At 45.7% G+C, this 24,414-nt stretch overlaps 1 protein-coding gene across 5 annotated transcripts in view; it reads right to left on the reverse strand.

Moving 5' to 3' along the window:
• Window positions 1-6,798: 6,798 nt before the first annotated feature.
• Window positions 6,799-24,414, reverse strand: part of LOC108923943 (SH3 and multiple ankyrin repeat domains protein 1-like) — a 65,873-nt gene continuing 48,257 nt past the window's right edge. For 2 of the 5 annotated variants that reach the window (XM_018735015.2, XM_018735014.2), the window contains exons 16-27: window positions 20,772-20,854; window positions 20,381-20,505; window positions 19,985-20,120; window positions 19,582-19,662; window positions 17,605-17,613; window positions 16,754-16,780; window positions 16,567-16,614; window positions 16,347-16,462; window positions 15,731-15,854; window positions 11,577-15,081; window positions 9,940-10,863; window positions 9,557-9,635 (exon numbers count right to left, since the gene is read on the reverse strand). In XM_018735015.2, the coding sequence (XP_018590531.1) occupies window positions 9,557-9,635; window positions 9,940-10,863; window positions 11,577-15,081; window positions 15,731-15,854; window positions 16,347-16,462; window positions 16,567-16,614; window positions 16,754-16,780; window positions 17,605-17,613; window positions 19,582-19,662; window positions 19,985-20,120; window positions 20,381-20,505; window positions 20,772-20,854 (5,257 nt within the window). Of the gene's footprint in view, window positions 9,636-9,939; window positions 10,864-11,576; window positions 15,082-15,730; window positions 15,855-16,346; window positions 16,463-16,566; window positions 16,615-16,753; window positions 16,781-17,604; window positions 17,614-19,581; window positions 19,663-19,984; window positions 20,121-20,380; window positions 20,506-20,771; window positions 20,855-24,414 lie in introns of all 5 variants that reach the window. The other 3 variants (XM_018735016.2, XM_018735017.2, XM_029246783.1) reach the window with 3 other exon arrangements.

Below are 24,414 nucleotides of genomic sequence, written 5' to 3' on the forward strand. Positions count from 1 at the left end.
TGTCTTAGAAGGTTGCACCACATTTGTTGTAAGCAAAAACTCAGTAGGATTCACCTGCAATTCGTTTACCAACATCAACAACCACTTGTCTCGAGCTGTCCCTACGCGGCAACACGGGGCGCTAGTCCGTCGCAAGGCACCCCAAGCAGGGCCTGAAACCCAGACCCGACCCCCCCACCAATTCGCTTACCTAAATTATAAAATTTTAAGGAAGACAAACAATGATGGACTGGTATTCCGTCCAGGGCATATCTTCCCTGCCTTGCACCTGGTGAGTCTGGGACAGGTTCTGGACCTCCCTCACGCTGAGCAGGGCAAGCAGTAAAAATGAAGAGAAGAAAAACCACTGATGTACAATGTCGGGATATTGCAAAGAAACACAGGATGGATCATGACTGATAGAAGTGAAAAAGAACTTTCGGAGAATCGTCCCTCAGGGTAAGTTTCCTATCTGTTGAGGCAACACATTGATCTATATAGCTAGATACACCAGTCCATCTAAGTACAAAGATGGACTGATTTAACTGCTTGGTCTAATGTGGAACTGGAAACACTCATGTGCAAATGACCTTGCATCTAGGAAGCTAAGTTATACTAAATTATTTTAACTATGTATACATGCAGTTGGTGTAGACTACCCATTATAATATTTGTTGAAGTGCATGTCCTAAATCAGTGCAGTTTTTTGGATCGCCAGTCTAAAGGAATAATTGTAACATCTCAAATTTATTCTGCCTACAGTTCTGTTAAAGTTTGATGCCTAATCAGAATACATTCCTGCTTACCAATAGCAGCTTAGGTTTCTAGGCATTTTCACATCCTGACTCAGTGTGTGGGAGTGGTGTGAATGTTCTAATAAAAATCTATGTCCAATGGGGTAGTCATGCAGATTCAATTGTTGGGTGTTTATTAAGGTGCACTTTCCTGCAAAATGGGTGAAAGTGTAATGTACTGATGTTTCAGTGTTTAGATATTAGCCACTGACGGCTTCCATAGAGCATACTAATAGTGATTCTCTTAATAAACATTTACATTCATTCATTTAGCAGACACTTTTCTCCAAAGCGATGTACATGTCACAGGAAATACAATGTGTTCGTTACATTGGCAGAAAGAGAGACATAGTTGCAGACGTGTGATTCTTAAATGCAGTTAGTTTCTTTCACCATATAAATCAATAGTTATCACATGAGTAGCTGCATAAAACTTTATCCGAATATCGAGAATTCCTGATCACCTTCCCAGTAATAATTTTTTTTTTTTGAGATAAACACCTTCTCAACATAGTTGGTCTCTTAAGTCATGCACAAATGAATAAGGTTAAAGCGGACGTTCGTGATTTTTCACATCTCGACTTCAGTAAGTTTTGATATGTGAAACAAAGTTGTGTGCTACTTGTATTAGTGTGTAGCTACCAAAGTTGCATTTACAAACTTTCACACTGTAACTGGTTACAGTACACCTCGTTTTGGCTAGAGTTTCATCTGATATTAGCTTTACTTCGCATGTCAAAGAAAGCTAGCTACGTAGAGTTTCTAAAACCGCAAGCTAGCTACAAAATCTAGCTAGCTAATCTATCTCTCTAGGGTAGTATGGATGGCAGATTGTGATCCAATTATCTCTATTTACTTTCTTTGTAAATGAATTACAAAGACTTCCAGTTCCACTTGTGTTCGTAAAGTTAAGGACCTGCTGTATTTAGGAAACGAGCATTTTTGACGACAAATACAAAGTGAATAAAATTGCAAGTGATTCAAAACAGCAGGAAGACCTTTTACTTCCACTTAGAGCTCTAGTACAGCAGAGTGGGAAACCTTTGGTTATGTACCAGGTGGTGAGCTCAGGAACCCCTGGTGAACCCCAAAGAAAACCGCGGGAGAAGGCGACTGCATAGCGGCGACCAAGAATTGTGGATTCTACAGGTCTTCCCATTGTTTTTCACCGCTTTTGTTTAGTTTGGAAAAAGTTCATCACAACTGTGCGGTTAGGATCCCAGCATTTGCTGCAACATTATTTGGAAGGTCAGCTAATTCATGTCATAGCAAAGTGCTGACACATACACATGCATGAACAACACTGAACACGCACGTTGGGAATAACACTGCCATACACAGATGGGGTCTGAGTAATTGGACGCAGATGGCTTGCTGGGACTTACTGATTTAATGTACTCACATAACGAAACACATTTATGGGTGTGCAGGATTTGTGACATTCATGATTTTTTTTTTTTTTTTACAGTTTAGGACATTAAAATGAATGCGATTTAGAATTCTAAACACTGAGTGTTTTGTGTTATACAATAGATAGGGCCTACAGCACTTCACTGTTGCCATTTAAATGGGGAAACCCAACATTGTAGGAGCTGCAAAAGAGAGACCCAGACTTTGCAACCAGCTTTTTTCAAGGCTGAATATTGTACGTTTGCATTTATTCATTTAACATACTTTTCTCCAAAGCGATGTGTATCTCATAAAACAATACAACGACGCATTACACCCACATTGTAGCTACTTAGGTATATTCATGGTCATTCATACTCTCCAGCTCTTGCCAGCATACACTAATTTCAGTGGTTTCTGGGGTTAGTTTTACTATCTTCTTTTTTTTCATTTCTACTGCCTTTTTCATATTTGCTTCTAAATACTCTGCAGAGCGCAAAAATAAACAAAACTCATGGAGTAACAAGGAAGCTCACAATCCAAGCTGATTTAAAAGGTTCTTTTGCAGCAAGGCAGTGGCCCAGAGAAGGTCGCAGAGAATGTTTTTGGCTCTGCAGCCTGTTGAGCAGTAGAGATGGACGGGACATAAATTATGCGGCTTGAGATATGCTCTGAAGGACTTTAACCTCCGTACTGTTAATATTACAGGTGGTCCCCGACTTACGATGGGGTTACGTTCCGTGAAACCCATCGTAAGTGGAAAATATCGTAAGTCAAAAATGCATTTAATACACCTACCAAACATCATAGCCTGGCATACGTGCGATGGTCATTACGGGCTTGCCGCCTTCATGACGGGTAATTATATGGAGTTTCTCCTCAAGAGTAATTTCCTTCCTCTTCTTCTTCCCACCAGTAGCAGGAGACACAGATGGGTGTTTCTGTGACATTTTGGATACAAAAAACACAACTTAGATACAGGGAAGTATCTGTATAGCGACCCCGTGACAGACTGGGAGATGCAGATCGCTGCCGCTGCCCAGCATCACAAGCGAGTATCGCACTGCATGTCGCTTGCCCGGGAAAAAAAAAAAATCACAATTCAAAATTCAAAGTACGGTTTCTACTGAATGTCTATCGCCAGCTCACCATCGTAAAGTCCAAAAATCGTAAGTCGAGGAGCATCTGTACATTACAGTTAGGGACTGCTTTGGCTTTCTTTGCTTCGTAACCGTATCTGAAGGATCCATTGGGCCCAGTGGTCAACGACCCTGTGAGGATGTCCCTTTCACCGGCTGTACCATGTAGTTATCAGAAGTGGGTGCAGGAACAAGTTCTTTTGTTGTTTTACTGAAGTGTTTGACTCTGCTTCATCTGTACCGTACGTACTTCTTAGTATCTATGTCAGTCACCATAAATAGATCGTTTAAGCTAAATTCTCAACTGTCGCACTTGCTCAGATTTTTTTCAATATTTTATGGCGGTCATTCCTGTTTAGCAAGTAAGTTTCCACTTTTACTAAGAAATTCTCAAGTAATGGGGAAAAAATATGAAATTTTAATTTTTGCCAAAGGGGGTCAAGTATAAAAGATTAAACACTCAGTATTATTACCATTATTAAACTTTTCCAAAACAGCATATAAATCCATTCTACTCAGTCAAGTGCTCTTTATACATGAAGAGAAATAAACAACGCAAGCATCTGCTTTTTAGCAACAAAATCTGTAATACTTAAAACATAATGTATATTGGAGCTGAACCTAACTTTAACAAATCCCCTCTGATTAGGTTTAATGATTTTTGGGAAGTCTTCAGCTTACTATCCAAAGTTTTGGTTGTAATCTTAAACTCCACATTAAGAAAACTCATAGGTCAACAGCAGAAGCATTACGAAAGATTGTGGTCTATCTTAAAATTTAGTCTAATTGAGGTCACGTTCCAGAATTCTGGTATACAGCCCTCTTTCTTATTGCTTGGCATAAGTATAGAGCACATCTCAAGCCAAAATTTCTTATACCATTCTGCAGGAAAATCATGAAGCACTTGGGCTGTTCCCAGTGAGTAATGTCCCACACCTCATCGGACGTAAATTGGCCATTCAGTTCAGTCCTCTTGACACATGGCAGTCTTCAAATATGACAGCAATTGTTCAGTTAAACCTTGTCCTGAGAAATATAAAAAGTATTAAAACCCTCTGACAGTTTTATTAAGTGGCATTAATAACATTATGATTCTGATTTCAGCTGATAGACAACTAAAACCAAAGGGCTTATTCTTAAGTTTATAATTTTTAAGAACAGTCACATTTAATTCGAATAACGCATTAAACTCCAACATTATACTAATTAACCAGTTTTAGTGTTAGTTGGTGACCTTTTATGTTCTTCCTCCTTTTACTGCTAATTTTTATGCTTCTCAACTCATAGTTTTCTCTGATAGGAAGCTTTGGCAGTAAGATGTGCACATAATGTGATTTTTGCTGCATCCCTGACAACAGAAGCTGAAACTTGTAAATGCTGATTTTCTTGCCAGTGCAGAAATATTTTGTTGTTGAATGTGCAGACACAATAGGTCATTATTTAAAAGAGATGTTTAACTCCATTCAGACTGCTCTTCTGTTAAGCTCAACACACTGTGTCTCATTCATCCATGCTACAAGCTCTTCATATGACAATGAAGCTGTATGATTGTACGCCACACTTCCATCTCTCGCAAAGTCCAGGAAGTTCGGATGGCCCTGATCACCAATGGCCTCTTAAGTTCTACTTCAGCTTTAGAAACCCACGGTTTAGATGTTTTTTTTTTTTTTTTCACCCATATCAATTTCAACAGGTTACATGTCATAAGCTTTTCTCTGTTTCACTCAAAGGACAACAAGTTCTATTAATTTTTTTTTGTTCAACACACTCTCAGCAAAGTTAAGGAGCTAAAAAAAGGAGCTAAGGAGAAGAAGCTGGTTCAGGGTCTCTAGTCTGGGGCAGTTTCTATGAGTGCATCCAAAGGAATGGACGCATCTGCGGTGCTGGAACTAGTAACTGGGAACCAACTGGTAAGGCAGACTATAGGATTTGTCGAGGGATGGGAGATAGATATCTAAATCAGTTCCTGAAGCCTGCCCAGAGTTTCTGGTTACATGGCATTGGTCAACAAAGAAAGGCAACAGTGGTCTCAGGTTACCATGACAAGACATTTACATTTATTCATTTAGCGGATGCTTTTCTCCAAAGCGATTTACAAAGTTAAGCTACTTACAATTATTTACCCATTTAAACAGCTGGATAATTTTACTGCAGCATTTTACCATAAGTACCTTGCTCAAAGGTACTATAGTCGGAGGTGGGAATCAAACCTTTGGGTCCAAAGACTGCAGCTCTAACTACTATGCCACTAGCTGTCCCACATGTCATGACATTGGCATGTCCTTTACTGTGCCTTGGGAAGAATGCATGAAAGAGGTAATTGAGAGGAAATTGGCCATGTATTAAGAGCTGATGGAATAAATTTCTCATTTTCTTGTTTATGCAATAGAGCAGTGTAACATACACATCCAAAGAGCAATTTTTAGATTAGACTATGTCACCTGGAACACATTTTTTGGACTGTGGGAGGAAACCAGAGCACCTATAGGAAAGCGATGTAACCTTTACATGATGGGTAAAATAGCTCCATGGTGAAAAGTCTCAGGTTCATCAGAATAAAATTAAAAGCTTATATAAGGATGGAATTATGAGGATCAAAATTTATTTTTAAAGTTAAAATTTTTTCAGAAAAAATGTGTGCTCATTTTAAATATCACATCTGGACTTAAACACCAATATGTTTTTGGGTGATACATTTACATTTGCATTTATTTATTTAGCAGATGCTTTTCTGCAAAGTGACTTCCAATGGATACTATGTAGTGTTATCAATTTAAATTAAACAATTTAAGTTGGTGAAATTGATTAACTTGTTCAAAACGTCTAAGTCACACTTAAGAACCTGTACAATTAAACTGAAAGTTACTACAGGCCAACAGTAAAAATATTGTTTACAGATCTGCACACAAGAAATTTAAGCTTACATTTATAAAAAATATTTTGTCAATTAATTCAGCTGCTGCTTTTCTCAAAACAGACAGAATTATTTACCTATTTATAAAGCAGTGTAATTTTTACCGGAGAGTCGCAGGATAAGTACTTTTAGCTCGAGGGAATTGCAGCAGGAGTGGGATTCAAAGCCGCATCTTCTGAGCGCAAAGTGTCAGCTGTAAACACGACACTACCTGGTGCTCCTTTCTTAATAGCCATTTTGTCCTAATATTTCAATTTCGGTCTTTGCGATTTGTGAATTTTGTCACGCGCAAGTCCAATTTTTTTCTACATGTACACCTCTCAGGGATGGTAGGCATCTAACATGAGCAATGTATTTCTAAGTGGGGGAAAAATAAGTTAACAGAAGAAAGAAGTAATGAAAAGAGCTCTTTATTCAGAACATTTTATTTCAGCATCTTTATTATAATACTAATATTTAGTAACTATTGTCATCTCTTAAAATGTGTAATTCATATATGGGTAAGTATATGTGTATATGTATTTCACATATACATATATATAATTTATATAGATATATATATCTGTAAATAACCTTTAATTTAGTCATATTTCATATGTTATTTTTTCTTTACAATTTTAAAATATTTTAAAGGAAACAGTAATGCTTTCTATACTCCCTGGCCGATCCCTTCTTTGCAGTTATGCTCTCTTAAGCTGCATAGCACTAACACTTCTTATGTGATTATTTAAAACCGTGGATGATCCATTCCGGTGATACCTAAATCAGCTAAGTGGTGATAATTGTTTTTCGGAGACTGGAATTCAGATCTGGACTACAGGGAACAAATAACGTCGTATGGCAGGAATGAAAATTTAAAGAACAAAGTTTAAGCACAGAGCTGATTGTGACTGCGGGATTGGAGAGAGAGAGGTGAGGTCCAGCAAAATTTCTGGGTGGTCCACACATTCGCTGAATGTTGCTTTGAAAGACAGAAAGAGAGATCACAGAGGGAGTAGAGCAAGTTGTGTAGAAAGCATTTAAGCAAAAAAAAAAAAAAGAAAAAAAGTGTACATTTTTCTTATTACAAATTACTTGGAAGACAGAGATTCTGCAGAGCTATAACATCTAGTATTGTTATTATGATTGTTACTGTTACCATCATCTTCAAACTTTTTCCTGCCAACGTTACCGTGTTCCCTACTACATTTTTCCCATGTTTACAGTGGGATTTCATTCATTCTTTTTAAGTGGAAAAAGTCAAATTTACAATTTAAAACAGGTGAGCCGGGGGGGGGGGGGGGTTCGGCACAACGTTTACTTCTTAGTGGTGAGGCGGGACCTCTCTCTCTATGTGTACGAGTGCGTAAAAGCTGACGCGCAGAGTCGATGGGATCAGGGGAGCAGTGAGGAGCGGCAAGGAGAGGAAAAAGATCAGTGGATGAGGTAGACACACCAACAGATAGGCGGCAGAAACACGGAAGAGCCCTTGTTGATCGGATTTCTCGGACAGCGTACAAGACATTAGGGGAGCTGGGAAGGAGGAGCGTGTCTGAAATTTTGTTGGCTACGCGCTGTGCGATCCGGTCAGCCACCATCACCCAGTCAGTTATCCAAGTGTCCGTTTCGTTGCGCATCATTTTTGGGGGGGTTAGCCGTACATCTCACTGTTGTCAGTAGAGACAGAATGGAAATTAACTAAATGTTCTTCTCATAGTGTTCCTGGCTCTTTCGGTTTTGTTTTTCTCCCTAAAAATATTTTACCGGATCATTTCAACGGAGCACCCACTCACGTCATGCTTATGGGAGGAACCATAACTCTGATTAATAATTCTCATAATTGCAATATGATAATGACCTAATCTCTCCTAGGAATGGCAAGGGAACTTCAGCTGACAACTATGACAATAACAATGATGATGGTAACAATAACAACACCAGCAATAACAATAATTCTCATTATATTAATAGCAATACTTTTGCTCATTTGAATGAACTATAAAAGTGTTTTAAGAACAATCATCTTTTCAACACAGATGCAAGTGTATATTCATTCATCCATCCATCCTACTTTATATTCATTTATTCACTTGTTTTATATCCTTATAAAGAGTATTTGGAAGGGGGTGGGCGGAGTGGGTGGGGGAATGAATCTCTTAAGTCTGTTTTCCCCTTCACCCACCTCCTCTCTTTCTCTCTCTCCAACTAAAAGCCACATTTATAATTATGATCGTAGCGGTCGCTCCCACATCGTAAAGTCTTCAGTGCCTTCGGTCTTTTTGGAATAATTTTTGTTTAAAGATTTTTTTTCTTAAAAAATAATACTTAAAAATTCTCCTCTGCTTTCTTATGTATTCATACTCAGTAATAATAAAAATAGTTGAGTTTGCGTGTCCCTCCAGGCTTCTGTGTATGTGTGTAAGGGGGAAAGGTTATGTATGTATATTTTTAAAATCTGAGTGTGGGGGCTGTTTATGTGTGCTTATACATACATACATACATACATACATACATACATAAATAAATAAATCCTAATAAAACATTTTGTGTTTGAGCAAGCAGTTACACACAGTGGCAATCAGTTTACTGAAGGTCAGTTTGCCATGCTGGCAGTGGTTTCTCCTGTATAGAGCTTTACATTAGCTGTGGCACATTGTCACTGAGTGCAGAAGTAAAAGTACACAGGTACCTCCACAGCGCAGCCCTTCTTTCCCTGGTAACAGGGTAAGTGGCCAAAATAAACCAAAAACAGGGGAGGGTGAAGAGAACAGGCTTGTGGGCCAAGACATGTAACTGCTTCTCGCTCCTTCCATCTCCCTTCTCTCTTCCTCTGTCTTTCTCACTCTCTCGAACAGAAAAGTTGTCTTCTGCTTTTAAACTTACAAATAAATGAGATCAAAAATGTCTGTAAAATTCTAAGGTGTTCTGTTTTATATATACATTTATATCTCTCCAAATGTTGCTGCTGAAAGATGTGTATTGTGTCTGTGATTTGTATAAACCTGTGGCTGTATTTATTTGTGTGTGTTGTATAGTTGCTCTATTAATATACTGTTTCAGTTGTGTGTGTGTGTGTGTGTGTGTGTGCGCGCGCGCGCGCATGTGTGTGTCATTGTGCACACAGATCAGTTTGCAGTACACATGTCCAGCCAAGCTTTTTGCATCGCTTCTCTTTTCCCATCTCTTCTGTCTTCTCTTTTTCTTTGATTTGTGTTCATCCTTTACTGTCAGCGGCAATAAGTTTGGTTTCTGACAGTCCTTGGATCCAGTATTTACAGCAACTGATGTGTTCTCTTTTTTTCTCTTTCTCTCTCTCTCCTTCCTTTTTTCCTCATCCTCACTCTCTGTCTGTCGTCTCTGCTTCATGTTTCCTCATTCCTCCTTCGATCAGTCTGTCCCTCTCGGGGGGAAAGAGCAGAGACAGGGAATGATGAAGAGAGCCTATGAAGAAAGGAGGGGATACATCAAACAACATAAATTAAAACAACAGAAAATGAGATGGAGACTAGAGGAAGCGAACACAGTGACGGAGAGATGACAGAGGAGGGCATCCGAGGTAGACCGCATGGTGACAATAGACATCATGGAACGTGATGCGGACGAAAAAAGAAATCACAGCACTCTCTTCATGAACCATTGCCCTTCTCTTTTGTCTTACTTGCAGTCCATTTTGTTCTTACCATTTTAAGTCTTCTCGCTCTTTCCCTGACCTATCAGGGCTCTCTGTCTTACGACTTTTTCTCACCTGTCCATCAGCCTTTTCAGTGCACGCTCAATATTCATGCGGTGACCGACACGGGTCACTCCCAGGTCCAGATAGTCCTCCTTGGTGAGGGAGGGAAGATGCGTGCCGTCAATTTCATTGTCCAAGAATTTCTCCCTGTGCTCCCCCAAGTTTAGGTAGCTAAGCCAGTCCGCCACATCGTACTTCGTCCAGTATGGAAGTGGCTTGGAGGCAAAGGGCTTGGACGATGGAGGTGGGGGTAGGTGGGGGTAGCTGAGACAGGCTGGTGGGGGAATTGGATGCAGTGGTGGAGAGGAAGTGCCTGAGAGAAACTGGGTAGGGGAGAGGGAACGGGAGACTACCAAGGAGGAGTTTGGAGGAGGGGCCCCAGAGGGGGCGAAGAGTGGTGGAGAAGAAGAAAAGTAAGGGTCTCCTAGGGGATTTGCTGGCGAAGGTGGGGTAACAGAACCACGGAGCTCATAGGGGCTCCCGTACAGAGGGGTGGTAGGTAGGATTGGGAGAGAGGAAGGTCGTGGTGGGCCCAGCTTTGGCCTGTCAGACAGAGAAATGAGGGGACTTGGTGCACGGCGACGCTGCACGTGGTGCGAATGGGAGTGTGACTCAGACCTCCGAGAGTCCCGACTCGGGCCAAACTGGAATTCCAAGCCCTTGGTGCGGTACGTGTGCCTGTGCTTCGGTGAGGTTGGGTATGGAGAGTAGGAGGGCGAGAGGGGAGAGTGGGTTTGTGGCGACTGGGAACGCACTATGGGTGGCTGGGGAGATGGGGAGCGGGCCCAGTTGGGATACAGCGAAGGCTGAGAGGAGGGGGAAGGAGAGGGGGTGGGAGACAGGGCTGGCTGGGGTGTCAGGGTGGGAGAGGTGGGCAATGGGGAGGGGGAGCGAGCAGAGGGTGGACTCAGGGCAGAAGAGGAGTCTTCCGAGAACCTGGAAGGAAGAGAGCGGTAAGCCGTTTAGTGCACGTACAAGTGGTCAAAGCTCCGGACGATTGACAATGGCGAGAGCGGAACAGGAATGCAGAATGAGGAGGAAAGATCATGAGGGAACGTGTTAGGCATCTGTCCCTCTTGAGGAAGACGTAGAAGTACAAAGCAAGACACAAACCTAAGTAGGAATGCAAAAAGTCAAGAAATAGACAAGGACTTTAAACAGATACACTTCATCTGAATACAACTACACTGTGGCCTGTAGACTCTTCTTGCTGCCTGGTGATTATTATATGCGATACACCATATACAGATAAGTGCAAAAGACAAAAGAAATGAATATACATGGACATCCACAAGAATAACATAGAAGCGCAAAGGATAGGGCACAGACAAGAGTCCTCATACCATGTGGACATGCAGTTGACTTAGTCACACTGTAGCAGGGAGGAAAGTGACTCAGTCCTGTTATAACAGGCACCGAGACAATGACACACAGCTTAACCACCTCACTCACAGACAGCGTAAACAGATACCCCCCAGTGTACAATATGCAGGACAAGCCAATGTTGTCAGCACAGTACGTTATGGAGACACATCATTTAACATGAGTGCACACAGTTCATGTGTACGTAGCTCCACAAAAGGGACGTTTACAGATATGATTCAGACCTTCAGGTTAAACGTGGAGCCACAGACCCCCAGCAGCCATACCTGTGTCTGGCCAGAGACCTCTGTCCTCCCCAGCCCTCCATGCTTTTGTTTCCCATCTGCTGCAACTTGGAGCTCAGTTCATTGATGATGCTGGCCTTCATACCGGAGAGAGGTGGGTGCAGCTTCCTTGCCTCCAGAAACATCCCACCTCCCTGGTTTCCTTCTTCCATCTCCCCTTCACCCACTGCTGTAGCGCTACCCTCACCCCAGAGAGGTTTCATGTCTGGGGTGCGGGGCCTCTCAATATACAGAGAACCAGGACGACCCAAGTTCTGCGCATCTCTGGCACCATATCCATCATGGCCACTGTCCTCTTCATTGTCCTCTTCGCCTTCCAGACATTCCTCCTCCACCTCATCTCTTCGTCTTTGGGAGTGAAAGGAGGCAGGGGCGGTGTTGGTTTGCCGGTGAAGGTCCAATACCGCTCTTCCACCCTCTTTGTATCGCTGCACTTTGGGGTACGTGGAGGTGGCAGTTTTTGCATTGTGCATTTCAAATGATTGCCCATCCAAATAAGTCATGTAGGAATCCAGTAGATCACTACCTCTCTCTCCCTGTACTCCTCCCTTTTCTCCCTTTTCTCCTCTCTCTCCTCTTATTCCTCCTATTCCTAAGATGTTATCCAGGTGGTGGTCGCTGCTGCTTCGACTATCCAACTCTTCAATCCCAGAGTCCACCACCGTCTCCTGGGACTCCCCACTCTTTGCAGAGGTAGGTGTTTGATCACCTATCTTTCCCCCACCACCGGCACCTGCCGCGGTAGCTGCTGCATGCTCTGAGTGCATAGTGGTGGCTATAGTGGTCGTCGCAGCAGTTGTTGTTGTGGTAGTCGCATAGGTCACAGTTGTCGTCAGGGTGGCAGTTCCTCTGTCTTGTGCAGAGTTAGCTGAGGGTGTGGGGCTGCGGACCACTACTGTAGCTATGGAGTTGGGGGCGGACAGTGGCGGGGGCGTCGGAGAGGAACGCCCCGAGGTTTGCGTGCTGTTGTAGAGGTGGTGGGTGTGGCTGATTGGAAGGGGCCCGTGAGACGAGGAAGTACTGGGTGGATGTGGAGAGACTGAGGGTGGTACAGATGATTCGGTCAAAGAGGGTTGAAGGGTTGAAGGCGATGGCGGAGGTACGGGGTGGGAGGCAGGAGATGGTGAGAGGGCAGATTGGGTGAGATTAGCTACTTCACTGTCATATGAAGTCAGGCTTGATGTGGTGGAGTCCCCAGCCTGTGGGGATGTAAGAGGCGTGTGAGAAGGGAAACCTCCGATCAGAGGTTCTTTGTGTGAGGATGGAGGTGGTGGGGGAGGAGGTGGCGGGGGCTTAATTGTGGAGTTCAGGTTGCTGGTCATTATCCCTCCTTGATGGCTATACCCAGACAGTCCTCCCAGCCCCCTATCAAAACTATTAGCGAACTGTAGGGGTGGAGGCAAGGGGTCGGCAAAGACAAACTCATCATCCATATCTACAGAGGGCGCAGGGGGTGGCAGTACCATGAGACCCAGGCCCCCACTTTCTCCTCCATTGCCCTGTGTCGGCACTGGAGCCGAGCCTACAGTAGGAGGGGATGGAGGGGTAACTGACAGAATTGAGGCATTGGCATCATTCTCCATGCGCAAGTAAGTCGGCCGCTGGGGAGGTAGATGGGTAGATGGGTGAGACGTTACCTGGGCTGTCTGTTGCTCCGTCTTCTTCCCATAGCCCTCCCTCTCTCTCTCCCTCTCCCTCTCTCTCTCTCTCTCCCTGTAGTTTAGCTGGTAGTGCTGTGATTGGTAGTGATGCATGTGGATCGGCTTATCTTCTGAAAATCGCACTCTCAACCCTTCTCTGGGTCCCACTTCTTTTTCCTTATCTGCACCCTCCTCATCCCACGGCCCTCCGCTGCGGAATACCCTTGGGGAAGGTGGGCGGCCCGGAGTGGAGGTGGTGGCAGCTAGGGAGGAGGAGGTGACGAGGTAGGAGGAGCTGGAGGACTGAGAGGACGAGATTGCGGATGGAGTAGAAATGTGAGGCAGAAGGGAGGCCGAAGTGGCCGAGGCAGCCGAGGCAGCTGAGGGAAAAGCCCCTACACTGGAGAGCTGGCGTCCAAAATGGTGCTCCCCTCTCTCTCTACGCATCCTTCCGTCATCTTTCAGAGCCCTCTCTCTAGCAGCCAAGGCAAGGCCCAGCGGTGATGAGGGGTCCAGCACCTTTCCAGTCAGGGGGTGGATGAAGGTGGTGGGCTGCTGTTTCCCTGTCCTGTAGAAGTCTGCTGGCACAGATTTTGGCTGGTAATCCCCAGGTGGGGCTGGGGTGGAGTACTCAGGCAGTCCAAACGCGGGAGGCATGCTGCGTGTGTGGTGGATGAAAGTGTCTCCGGAAAACATGCCTTCATCAATGGATTTGGAAGGGCGCAGGCGAGGAGACGGATTATCGATCTGAGCGCTGTGCTGTTGTGCAGTCTGGGTCCTTCCACCCGCTAGGCCTAACCCAACCTCATCTTCAGCCGAGATGAAGAACGATGCACTCTTTCTCCTAGCTTCATGGAACCGCTCCCGGTCTCTGCGGGCTGCTCCCACTATAGCAGCACCAAACTGACTTGTAAAATCCATGCTATCCTGGGAACGGAGAGAAGGTCGGAAGGTTGCTGAAGGGAGCGGGCTCATCGGAGGCGGTGAGGCTGCGGTCGAGGTGGCTGTGGTCGTTGGGGGATCCTGGGCGGCTCCTGGGCCTGCGGGAGGGGATTTGGTACCAGTGTCTGGGGCTGGCTCCGCATCCACGCTGCTGCCTTGGCTGCTGCGGCCACTGCTGCTGGTAGAGGGAGCCTTCACTATAATGGTGGGAATCGGAATGGAGCTCTTCTCCACTGGGACCTTGTTCAGAGCATGGGTGGGTGTCTGGTTCTCCACTTTGGACTGCTTGACTAAATGGCCCTTTCCTCTCCTGGCTGGCCCTTTGGGCACACCAGCGCCAGCTCCGACACCAGCTCCAGTCCTGTCTGCCCGAGATATCTGTTGGGATACCTGGGAGACCTGACTCTGAATAGACTGTTGCTGCAGCTGCTGGGTCATCGGCGCCACGCTGGAAGGGGGAAGAGCATTACTGTAGCCTCTTCTCAGGCCTGCTGCTCTCCCTCCACCAGCTCCAATTCCACCAGAATCGCCCAAGAAGCCACCTCCCTTACGAGACGCAGCCCTGCTTGGCTGGGGGTGGGAGGGGTGTGAGGATGGATGGCCAAAAGGGGATGGATGGTCTGTACTTCCACCAGCTCCTGCTCTCTCCCGGCTGGTCTGAGAATAGTGTCCTGGTTGCGAGTACATCTGGTACTGCGTCGACGTAGAGGCCTGGGACACCGAAATGGAAGCCTGTTTCTGGAGCTGTTTCCCCCTCCAGCCCAAGGAGGGCCCTGCAGAGAAAGGGGGGTCAGGCGGGGCAGTGGTGGGGGGTGGGGGGATGTCATCAGAGCCAGGAACTGAGAGGCTGCGTGAGAACTTCATAGATGGAGGGTGAAGGTACTGCTTTTCCTCCTCTGTAACACCTGGAGCAGAGCCAAGTATGGGAAGTAAGAATACACATATAAAACAGGAATACAAGGCGAGAAAGAGAGGGGGAAACTGTACAGGAGTTAATCATGTCTGGACACAATAAACCTTTCAATGTTGTTGAGAAACATTTGGAGAAATTTGGAGACATCTATGATCTACATGCCCGTTGGCAAATTCAATGGGTTCATTTTGAAATGAGGCGTTTACTATGGGGACTGAACTCATATCTGTCTGTCCGTATCTTTTGGCCTTACGTTTTATTCTTTCTTTACGCAACTTTAGCTGTACAACAGTGTGCAGTTCAGCCGACTGTATGTTCCCATGTGCCTGGATGCGTGTTCTGCATGAGTTAGTCTGTCCCATAAATTCAAAATTGTCACCGTTATCTGTAAATTTGACTGCAGTGATTTACAAACAGAGAGGGAGGTGAGACAGGTAAGTAGAGTACAGTGCAGTACTCTACTGAATAGTAGTAGCTTTTACTGCACAAACGACACAGCAGAGACACAGAGGAAGAAACAGTACAGACAAAGAAGGCTACAATACAGACCCGCGAAAGCTAAACGTTATATACTACAGATACACAGAACAGTACGGTAAAGCAAAGCGATGACGGACAGACAGATAAACAGACAGCCTCACCGATGGATTTTTGTCGCAGCATCATACCGTGCTGTGGAGCATGGCCTGACATTAATTGTGCGCGGTCATAGCCAAACCCTGATCCAGACGACATCACGCCTACTCCTGACTGGTCAAAATTAGGCTGCGAAGGCAATGGAAAAGTAAAACAGAAATTAGGTGGAAATACTCGCACTAAGACACACGCTGTAATGCGTTTCATTATATGTACAGCTACATTACATGGAAAAGTGAGCTAGGTTTGACAGAAGAGAGCAGTAATTCATTCCTTTATCATTTGTGGCCCGTTTGCATTTTCAAAAATGAGCCTTTTCGACGCGCTGAACTAAAGTAACATTTGAAGTTATGGGACCAGAATAAATTAATTTCAGTTGTTTTGTAAGAAAACACCTCAATATTCTTGGAGGAGAAACCGGAAATGACCTTGTTCTTGTACTATTCTCGGAAATAAGCCACCTTCATCGAATTTGTACTATTCGGCATTGATTCACAATAGGGATATCTAAGTTTTTTTTTTTTTTTTTTTATTTTGAGATGTTGCTGAAAAACCAGCATTTAATAAATCTGAATCAGCCCAGGGGTGGCCATAGAGAACCACACAAATTTGGTGCTGTACTTCATTGGTGTAGATGCCCCTTGTCCTTTCCCTTTTTCCACCATGGCTCCGTGGCCCTTGCCCTTCAGTGGTACTGATTGTCTGCTGAGCAGCAGCCAAAATCTCATCCAGTTTATCTGAGACACAGAGAAACAGGTAGAGTTTCACCACCTCACATCACAAGAACCAGAACAGCAACCCTGGCCAAAAAACGAACAATGAGATTAATAAATGTACTCACTTAATGCCATTTGATAGACCGTCCTCTTTTTGTCTGTTGCCTCATATTCTGAAAGACAGAGCAAACACGTATTACTATATATTTGTTAGACAGGGTCATTTGATTATGATGCCCTAGCATTGCGTGTGACACAGACAGTGCACAAACTGGAATGCACAAAAACAAAAATGGAGAGAGCCGACTTTACCTGCTTTCTTCTTCCAAGGAGAAGCCGCTAAAACATCCACATGAAAAATATTTCAATGGCTGCATTACCAAGATGAGGCCCAGAAATGACAGATATCGATGCAAACATGCAATATATGCAGTGTCTTGCATAAGTATTAAGACCCTTGGCCAACTTTCTCAATTTACTGAATTAAACATGATGTTTCTTTCTGTGCCATGTAATTTTATTTTACATGTGATTTGTGGCACACGCAGCAGTGTGAGTGAGAGTTTTGACTAAAAAGCTCTATCTTCATCTCATTTGACCACAAATCCTTTTCCTACATTACAGCTGTATCACTCTCATGTGCTAGATGTACTTGAAGTTAGTTCTTTTTCAGTAGTGACTTCTTCTGTGCCACCCTCCGATATTCATACCTAACACTAGCCGTATATCAAGAAACACCATCCATACAGTGAAGTATGGTGGTGGTAGCATCATGTTTTGGGGCTGCTTTTCTCTAGCAGAGACTCAGCATCTCGTTTAAATGCAAGAATGGATTGAGCAAAGTACTGGGAAAGGCTGTAAAATAACCTTCAGTTTCAGTGCACTAAATAAACTGAAGTTTGAAAATTTTTCTTTTAGCAGGACTGAACCGAAACACAAGAAGGTGGCGTATTTCATAAATAGCATATTTCAGCTTATTCCTGCTGAAAGATACCTTTGAATATTAAAGCAGTCACTTGTTTCAATGTTTTGAAATAAAATGACAGAGAATGACATTTCAGTGTGCCATCTGAAGAACTAGCCAAGACCCTGAATACTTTTCATTGTTTGTATAAATATGTGCATGTGTGTATTGACCACAGATTTCAGTTTGTTTCTCTCACCTTTCTCCACTGTTAGATGTCCATGCAGCACAAAAATAGAGAGACACAGAAGATGGGCTTTGAGTCAAGGTTCAGGAGCATAACACTGCCTTTTGGGTTTCAGGGGTATAAGTGGTTTGCGTTGGGTCACCATCACTTGCGTCCAGATCTAAAGTCTGTGAAGGTCAGATGTACTAAAGCTACATGGTGCACAATGGACTGTAACGCACTGATACATATGGCAGAGACTCACAGAAGAGTTTTGGTATAAGCAGTCATCAATTGCTCCTTGCACTTTGATCAGTAATCAGGACTGAAGGGGTCACAGTCCTTTCTGCTCTTACAGTACATTGAGTCACATTGGTATACAGTGCTTCTGGGCAGCAAATAAGAGCAGGCATGGAGGGAAAACTAGAAAGTGTCGGAAAGATTTGGGTGAGTGACATACTATCAGTGTGGGAGTTGCCTGTAGAGGAGTGCAGTAAACTAGGAGAAATGGAGTCTAAAGGATGTAGATAAAAGGTTGTGCCAAGTAGAGATAAGACACTGCATCACATAGTTGTGCAGCTTTTGTATGGCATATTGACTTATTACATACCATGCCATATGCTCTATGACCTGTTATGTGTTGTGAAAATCGTTGGACATTCCTCAAGAAGGCGTAGTGTGCATACATCCCTTTTCTTGAAACAAAAAAGAAGGTTAGCCAAAGCCGTTAACCTATCAAAACACATGTTCAGATTTTGTAAACCATGCTCCAACCAATACTGTTTCCCTGCAGGTAGCGTATTTACTGAAGCGAGTGAGAGTCTTTAAAGGAGGGCTGATTCGTTCATAGATTGCAGTCATGGAGTCCACACAGCTGATCCCGCTGCAGATTAGTCTTTATTCCCCACCATGCCCCAAGGTTGCCAAAGTGTGCCAGCGCTCTTAAGGTGTGGCAACCAGTTCTTAAAGGAACATGGCCCTTATTTTGAATATGCATGACACTGATACGAGTTGAAATCCAGAAGGTATGAACATCGAGGAGAAATTCTCAAACGCTATGTCTGTTAAAATCTTCCTTTATAACGTTTGCTTGTGTTTTTATGAGTTTCCTGACCTTTAGTTTTGAAATAGCTTGATCGCTGGACCAGATGTTTCCTAATGGTACGGTTCACTGAGACCATGTTCAACTTAACATGAAAGGACTTCACCAGAACATACAAGACTGCCTTGCAGATCAAGAGCTCAGTCATAGCAGACAGCCAAAAATGCATATCAGGTCTAGTAAAGTCAAGAACTCTACAGACAAGGGGTTCAACTCAATGGCGGGAGACACTTGGTCCTGCCTACAGTCATGTGAGAATTATTGTACCTTTGCCTTCATGTTTATCTCCCGCCGAGAACAATCCAGTGCCACAGTGCCACCCACAGCCAGTGTCCCACTCCGAAAAAATTTCTGCCCCCTACTGTGTTACCAGGGAAACATACTGCCTATTAGGTATGGTATATTAGTGAGAATTTTGGGAGTTTTTAGGCACAAGGTTTGAGGATTGCAGGCTGGTGGACAGTGAGGGATGGTGGGGTGGGGGAGGGAGTTGGTGGGTGGTGGTGGTGGGGGAGGGGGCGGGTGTTGTAAATTTGGGGTTACCTGCAGTGGGGGTGCTGGAAGGGACAGTGTGGTATTTCTGAAAGAACAGTGAAATCCATTGAGAACTTTTCCCTTGGAGTTTGTTCTTGGTTTATATCTCTGCAATTTCCAGTACATGAGGGTCTACACTGAGACATTACTGCCTTTGACCATAAATAAACTAACAATACAAACTTCACCTGCTCAGCCTCTCTTGCGCTCCATTCCTCTCCCACTCTTCTTTCAGCACATCCATCCTTTCTGCCCCCTTTTGCCTTGCTGGTACTCTTTTGTTTACTCTAACATACTCTTCACTGTCTCTCCCTACATGTTCTCATCCTCCTTTGTCCTTTTTTGTCTCCTCCCTCCCCCTCAGCATGTCTTACCCATCTCCTCCAGCTCTGAGGTCATGGATTTGGAGCGCAATGCGATTGCAGGTGGAGTCAGTCTCTTGCTCTGCTGGGGAACTGCCAAGAGAAAGGAATGAAGGAACAAGTGGGAGATAGGGGGGTGGGAAATCAGATGCTTCCCTTGAATAATTATAACGCAGATAATTATTGTAGGTATACAACACTGTATGGTTATCTGAGCAATATTAAATGATTATAAAGCAATGTAACATTGTAATCTTTTAACATTATAACAATATAATGTGACTTGTTTTAATGATGATAACAGAGTCACTTGCATTGGTACTACAGATAATAATAACAATTCTAAAAAAAAATAAATAAACAAACGACGTGATCCGGGACATTGTGATCTCACAAGCTCCTTGGATGCCTTTACCTTTCTTCCTGGATGCCTCCTCCATTTCTGGATTGCGTGTTACCATGACAACTTTGACCATGAGGCTGTTGCCTCCTTGCCTGATCATGTTGACCACCTGTCGGTGTCCCACCTTCACCACATTCTGACCATTCACCTTCGGTAGAAACGGGAAGGTTGAAGAGAGAAGCATAGCAGGGCATCACAAGTCGTGGGGGCAGTGGCAGAAGCCCATTAAGATACGACGGTGTAGAAGTACTGACTCCCCGGAGGCTCGGAAGTACAGCTGTGGAACTGAGGACACCGAGGTTAAACGCATTACGTGGCGCGTGAGCCGCTGGAACCAGCGGAGCGTAAAGCGGTGCATGCCGTAAACGGATAGCAGAAGACACGGCGAAAAAGCTTGGCTGCGCGCACCTCAATGAGAAAGTCTCCCATGCGCAGGCCGGCCCTCCAGGCCACGCCCCCCTCATCAACCGATTCCAGGTACTGCAGCGCAGGGAAGGCTGGGGTCGGAGTAAACTCCTCTATTGGAGTCTGAGCTAGAGAGAGAGAGGATGCAACGGGAGAGGGGAGACACGGAGATTATTAGAAGGGACGAGGGCCTGCCGGGAGAACGATGAGGCGTATTTATGAAAATATGTCTGCACGATAATCGTGAATTGACACGCGCCATAGAAATACCAATGTGTCTGTGAAGGAGATGACAAAGAAGGTGAGGCTAAAGGCGATAGGTAGGGGCGGCAGGGAAGCAAGGCGAGCGCATGCCGGCGGACAGGGGTGGCAGGGTTCGAGAGGGACAGCTGACCTTTGGCACCCCTCAGCACAAAGCCAAAGCCCTCGTTGTCTTTCTTCTGCAATAGCACGGTCTTCTCCTTGATAATGTAGTCACTGGCAGAAAGGGAGAGGTGGGGAAGGAGTCAGTGTTGCTCACATGCTATTGTACAATCACACTGCACCAAGAGGTGGGAAGAGTTTATCCCGGCAATGAACGCCGCTGCATTATAATAGAGGAAGGGAGATGGAGAAGGAGTGCGATTGGAGGCGGGGGGTTTCGAAAGGGCGACTTTGCGCTGTTGAACGGTCTTTAGATGCCTGGTTGCCTTAACCGTTCTTATCGCGCAGCTCCCAAGCAGTCTGTCCCAGTCTTGGAGTGGCAAAGGGACCAAGGAGCGACTGCGAGACGTGTGTTTCGGGCGTCCCGCTCGGACGCGCTCGGCTCTCCCTGACCTCCGTGGCAACATCACCCGATGTCGTGCTTGAGGAAGTCGCGGCCATCGGCCGAGTCGGAAGAGCTCGTCCCAGCCGCCGTAACGCATCCAGATTTACGAAGACGCGGCGAAGGACTGATGCACTTAAAAAAGGCGCTTTCGGAACAGCAAGGAACTCGGAAAGTTAACGGCGGGCCGGCGCAAAGGAGAAATCTCAACGCGCCGTCGTCACGTCGCTTAAGTAACTCTGCTCCGTGTTTCATAACACAAATGGATCTCGCAAAGACTGAAGTTGTCGCGTCTTTCTGCCAGTCCCTCCTCGGCGCTCCGTCCGCGTCCTGCCTGCCGTCTCCTGGCGCCAGCGTTATCCCGCGTGCAAAAGCCGACACTTAGTCACGCTGTCTTCCAGCCGGTCGGCGTGTCAATCGATGAATCGGGGCCGTCAGTCAGTCAGACGGCGCGTGTCAGTCGGAGGGGCGCGCAGTCAATTACAGAGCTCAGCTACTGTAACTTACTGTACACACATGCTGATCATCTCGCGGTACGCTGGCACACAACCTCCCCTCGCCATCTGTTTCGCTCTCCTTCCTTCCCCCCCTCGGCGTTCCTCGCTCTTCCCCAAGAAGTCAAGAACGCTTCTTCCCGGATGCACGACCGTAAACACGTCGCCGGATGTCGAACGGATAAACGTCAGCGCGGGGACGAGTGAGCCGTGAACCTGTGCGCCGCGCCGGCGTCCCCGTCTCCGTCTGTCCGTCCGTCCCTCGAAACCTCGGCGAAGGGTGTTGCGCCGCACGCCGGGCCGTTTCGTCGGGCCGTTTCTCCGGGAAGACGTTTCTCCAGCCACCTCTTTAGCCACAGCAGTCACGGTCTCGGGCGAACGCAGGTTTCCTACGTCCGCATCACCTGCCTCGCTGTTTTTCCACCCCTGTCCATCTGCACATCTGTCACATTCTGTTCCTGTCCTCGCACCCGACTCTTGCGCTGCAGAGCAAAGATCTCGCCTCCCCTCTATTTCTGCAGCCTCTGTACAGTCATATAGAGAGGAAGCAGCTGTGTGTCTTCTTACTGCACATCCTGTAAACACACACACACACACACACACACACACACAAGCATGCACGTACCCTCCCTCTTTGCGAACAAACGAAGCAAAGCAACAGCATCTCTACCTGTTTAGCAGCGTCAAGAACGTCTTCTGCGCTCCCCTTTCTATTTCCACAGCAGCCCCATGGACCACGCAGCCCAGTCCATGCAAACATACGCACCACACACATGCGCGCGCGCGCACGCACACACACACACACACACACACACACACACACACACACACACACACACACACACACACACACACACACACGCGCGCGCAGAGAAACGCACACACTCCGCCAACCAGAATATCATCAGTTTGAGATCCCCCTCATCGGACAGAGCCGCACGCTGCATGCTGACGATCCTGGGAGAGATTGGCATTCAGAGGGAGGCGCACATGGATTCATAAATACATGGGAAGGGAGCCGCTGAGGCAAACAAGCAAGGTAAATGCAGAGGTTCCCGAATCGCTCCGAACGGAACGCGGACGCACGGACGCGCACGCACGCACATACGCGGAACACACACGGGTGACAAAACACCCTACCCGCCTGTCTACCCTTCTCTCTATTCCCTTATCCATCCGTGTCCTCCTCACAAACGCATCTGCCTGTCATCAGCCTCTCTCCATCGCCCTCTCCCTCCCTCCACAGCCGGGGAACAAAAAGAACCAGCCGCTACCTGTAAATGAACCAAACGCTCCTGTTTTTGGGGCCTAGGGATGGCCAGGAAGAAGAGAGGGAGAGAGAGAGAGATAGATCCCCCTCTCCGCATCCCCCCATCGCCATTTCCCCCCCCTCCTCCTCCTGCTCCTCCTCGTCTTCCAGCGAGAGAACAGCCAGGGAGAGCCGCGAGAGGGGAGGAGAGGAGGAGAGAGAGGCAGAGCGAGAGAGAGAGAGGGCCCAGCACTCCCAGGCCCTTCATGCTTAAGACGGCGCGAGCGAGAAAGAGAGAGAGAGAGGGAGATGGTGTTCTTTGACTGCGACAGCGAGAGAGAGAGAGAGAGAGAGAGAGAGAGAGAGAGAATGCGAGACGGAGCGAGCGAGAGAGAGAGCGAGAGAGGGAGTGAATGAGAGGAGGGGGGAGGGGCAGCGAGTGATGCTTTAACATAAAAGAGAGAACGGGAAAATTAGGTAATGTTGGGAGAGGGAGAAGAGTGACTAGGTCTGCAGATTTCATGACGGTGACTATTCCCCCCCCCCCCCACACACACACACACACACACACACACGAGCAACCAAATTCCCCAGTCCGATTCCTTTCGCTGTCATACGCACATTCCAGCTGACACACGCATGCATATGTACACATACATACACACACGCCCTTACAGACACGCACCCTTACGCATACACACACTTGCGTGAGAATAGTCACATTTCGAAAGGGAACGAACACAAACGCATAAGGCCGAAAGAGAAATTCTATAGGAGGGGAGAACCGGTTTGGTCGACACATTACGTTCCCTATTTCGGAGGGTAGCGGCCCGAGTTTTACCCTGAAATCCACCAACGTGCCTGCACTGCAACACAGAAAACACTCGTCTCTCCTTGCTGCTGGCCTGTACCACAGCGCTAGACCTGGTAAATCAGGCTCCACATCACACATCACTTTTACACACCTAGCAAAAGGCGTTATATCTTGCAGTGCCCAAAATGCAATATAACACCATGCATAATAAATCAGAAACTTACGCCGTTATGAAATATTCAAAAAGTCCACTGAATGAAAAAGCTGCAGAGCTTCAAACCAAATAATTACCAAAACCACTACAAGGGGAGCTGTTATATTCAGTGGAAGGGACAATATTTAATGTATGACTGTACTTAATGCACATTTTGACTCCATGTGATTTTTTGCTAATGAATAAATAGCGTAAATGAGAAGGCCGCCCTGTTCCAGTCTCTGCAGTCAAATCTAATGGAACTGTATGCATAGGAAAAAACATGGTATAAATAGGGTTCGGTATCGTCCACGGTATCAGGCATCTGCTGTGGGTCTTGGAACATACCCTCCGTGGATAAGAGTGGACTACTGTATTTAAAAAAAATATATATATATTATTATTAATAGGAAGGTGATCAGGAATCATTGATATTCTGATAAAGCTTTATGCAGCTACTCATGTGATGAACATTGGTTCAT

The sequence above is a fragment of the Scleropages formosus genome, chromosome 20, assembly GCF_900964775.1.
Source record: "Scleropages formosus chromosome 20, fSclFor1.1, whole genome shotgun sequence".
NCBI lineage: Eukaryota > Metazoa > Chordata > Actinopteri > Osteoglossiformes > Osteoglossidae > Scleropages > Scleropages formosus.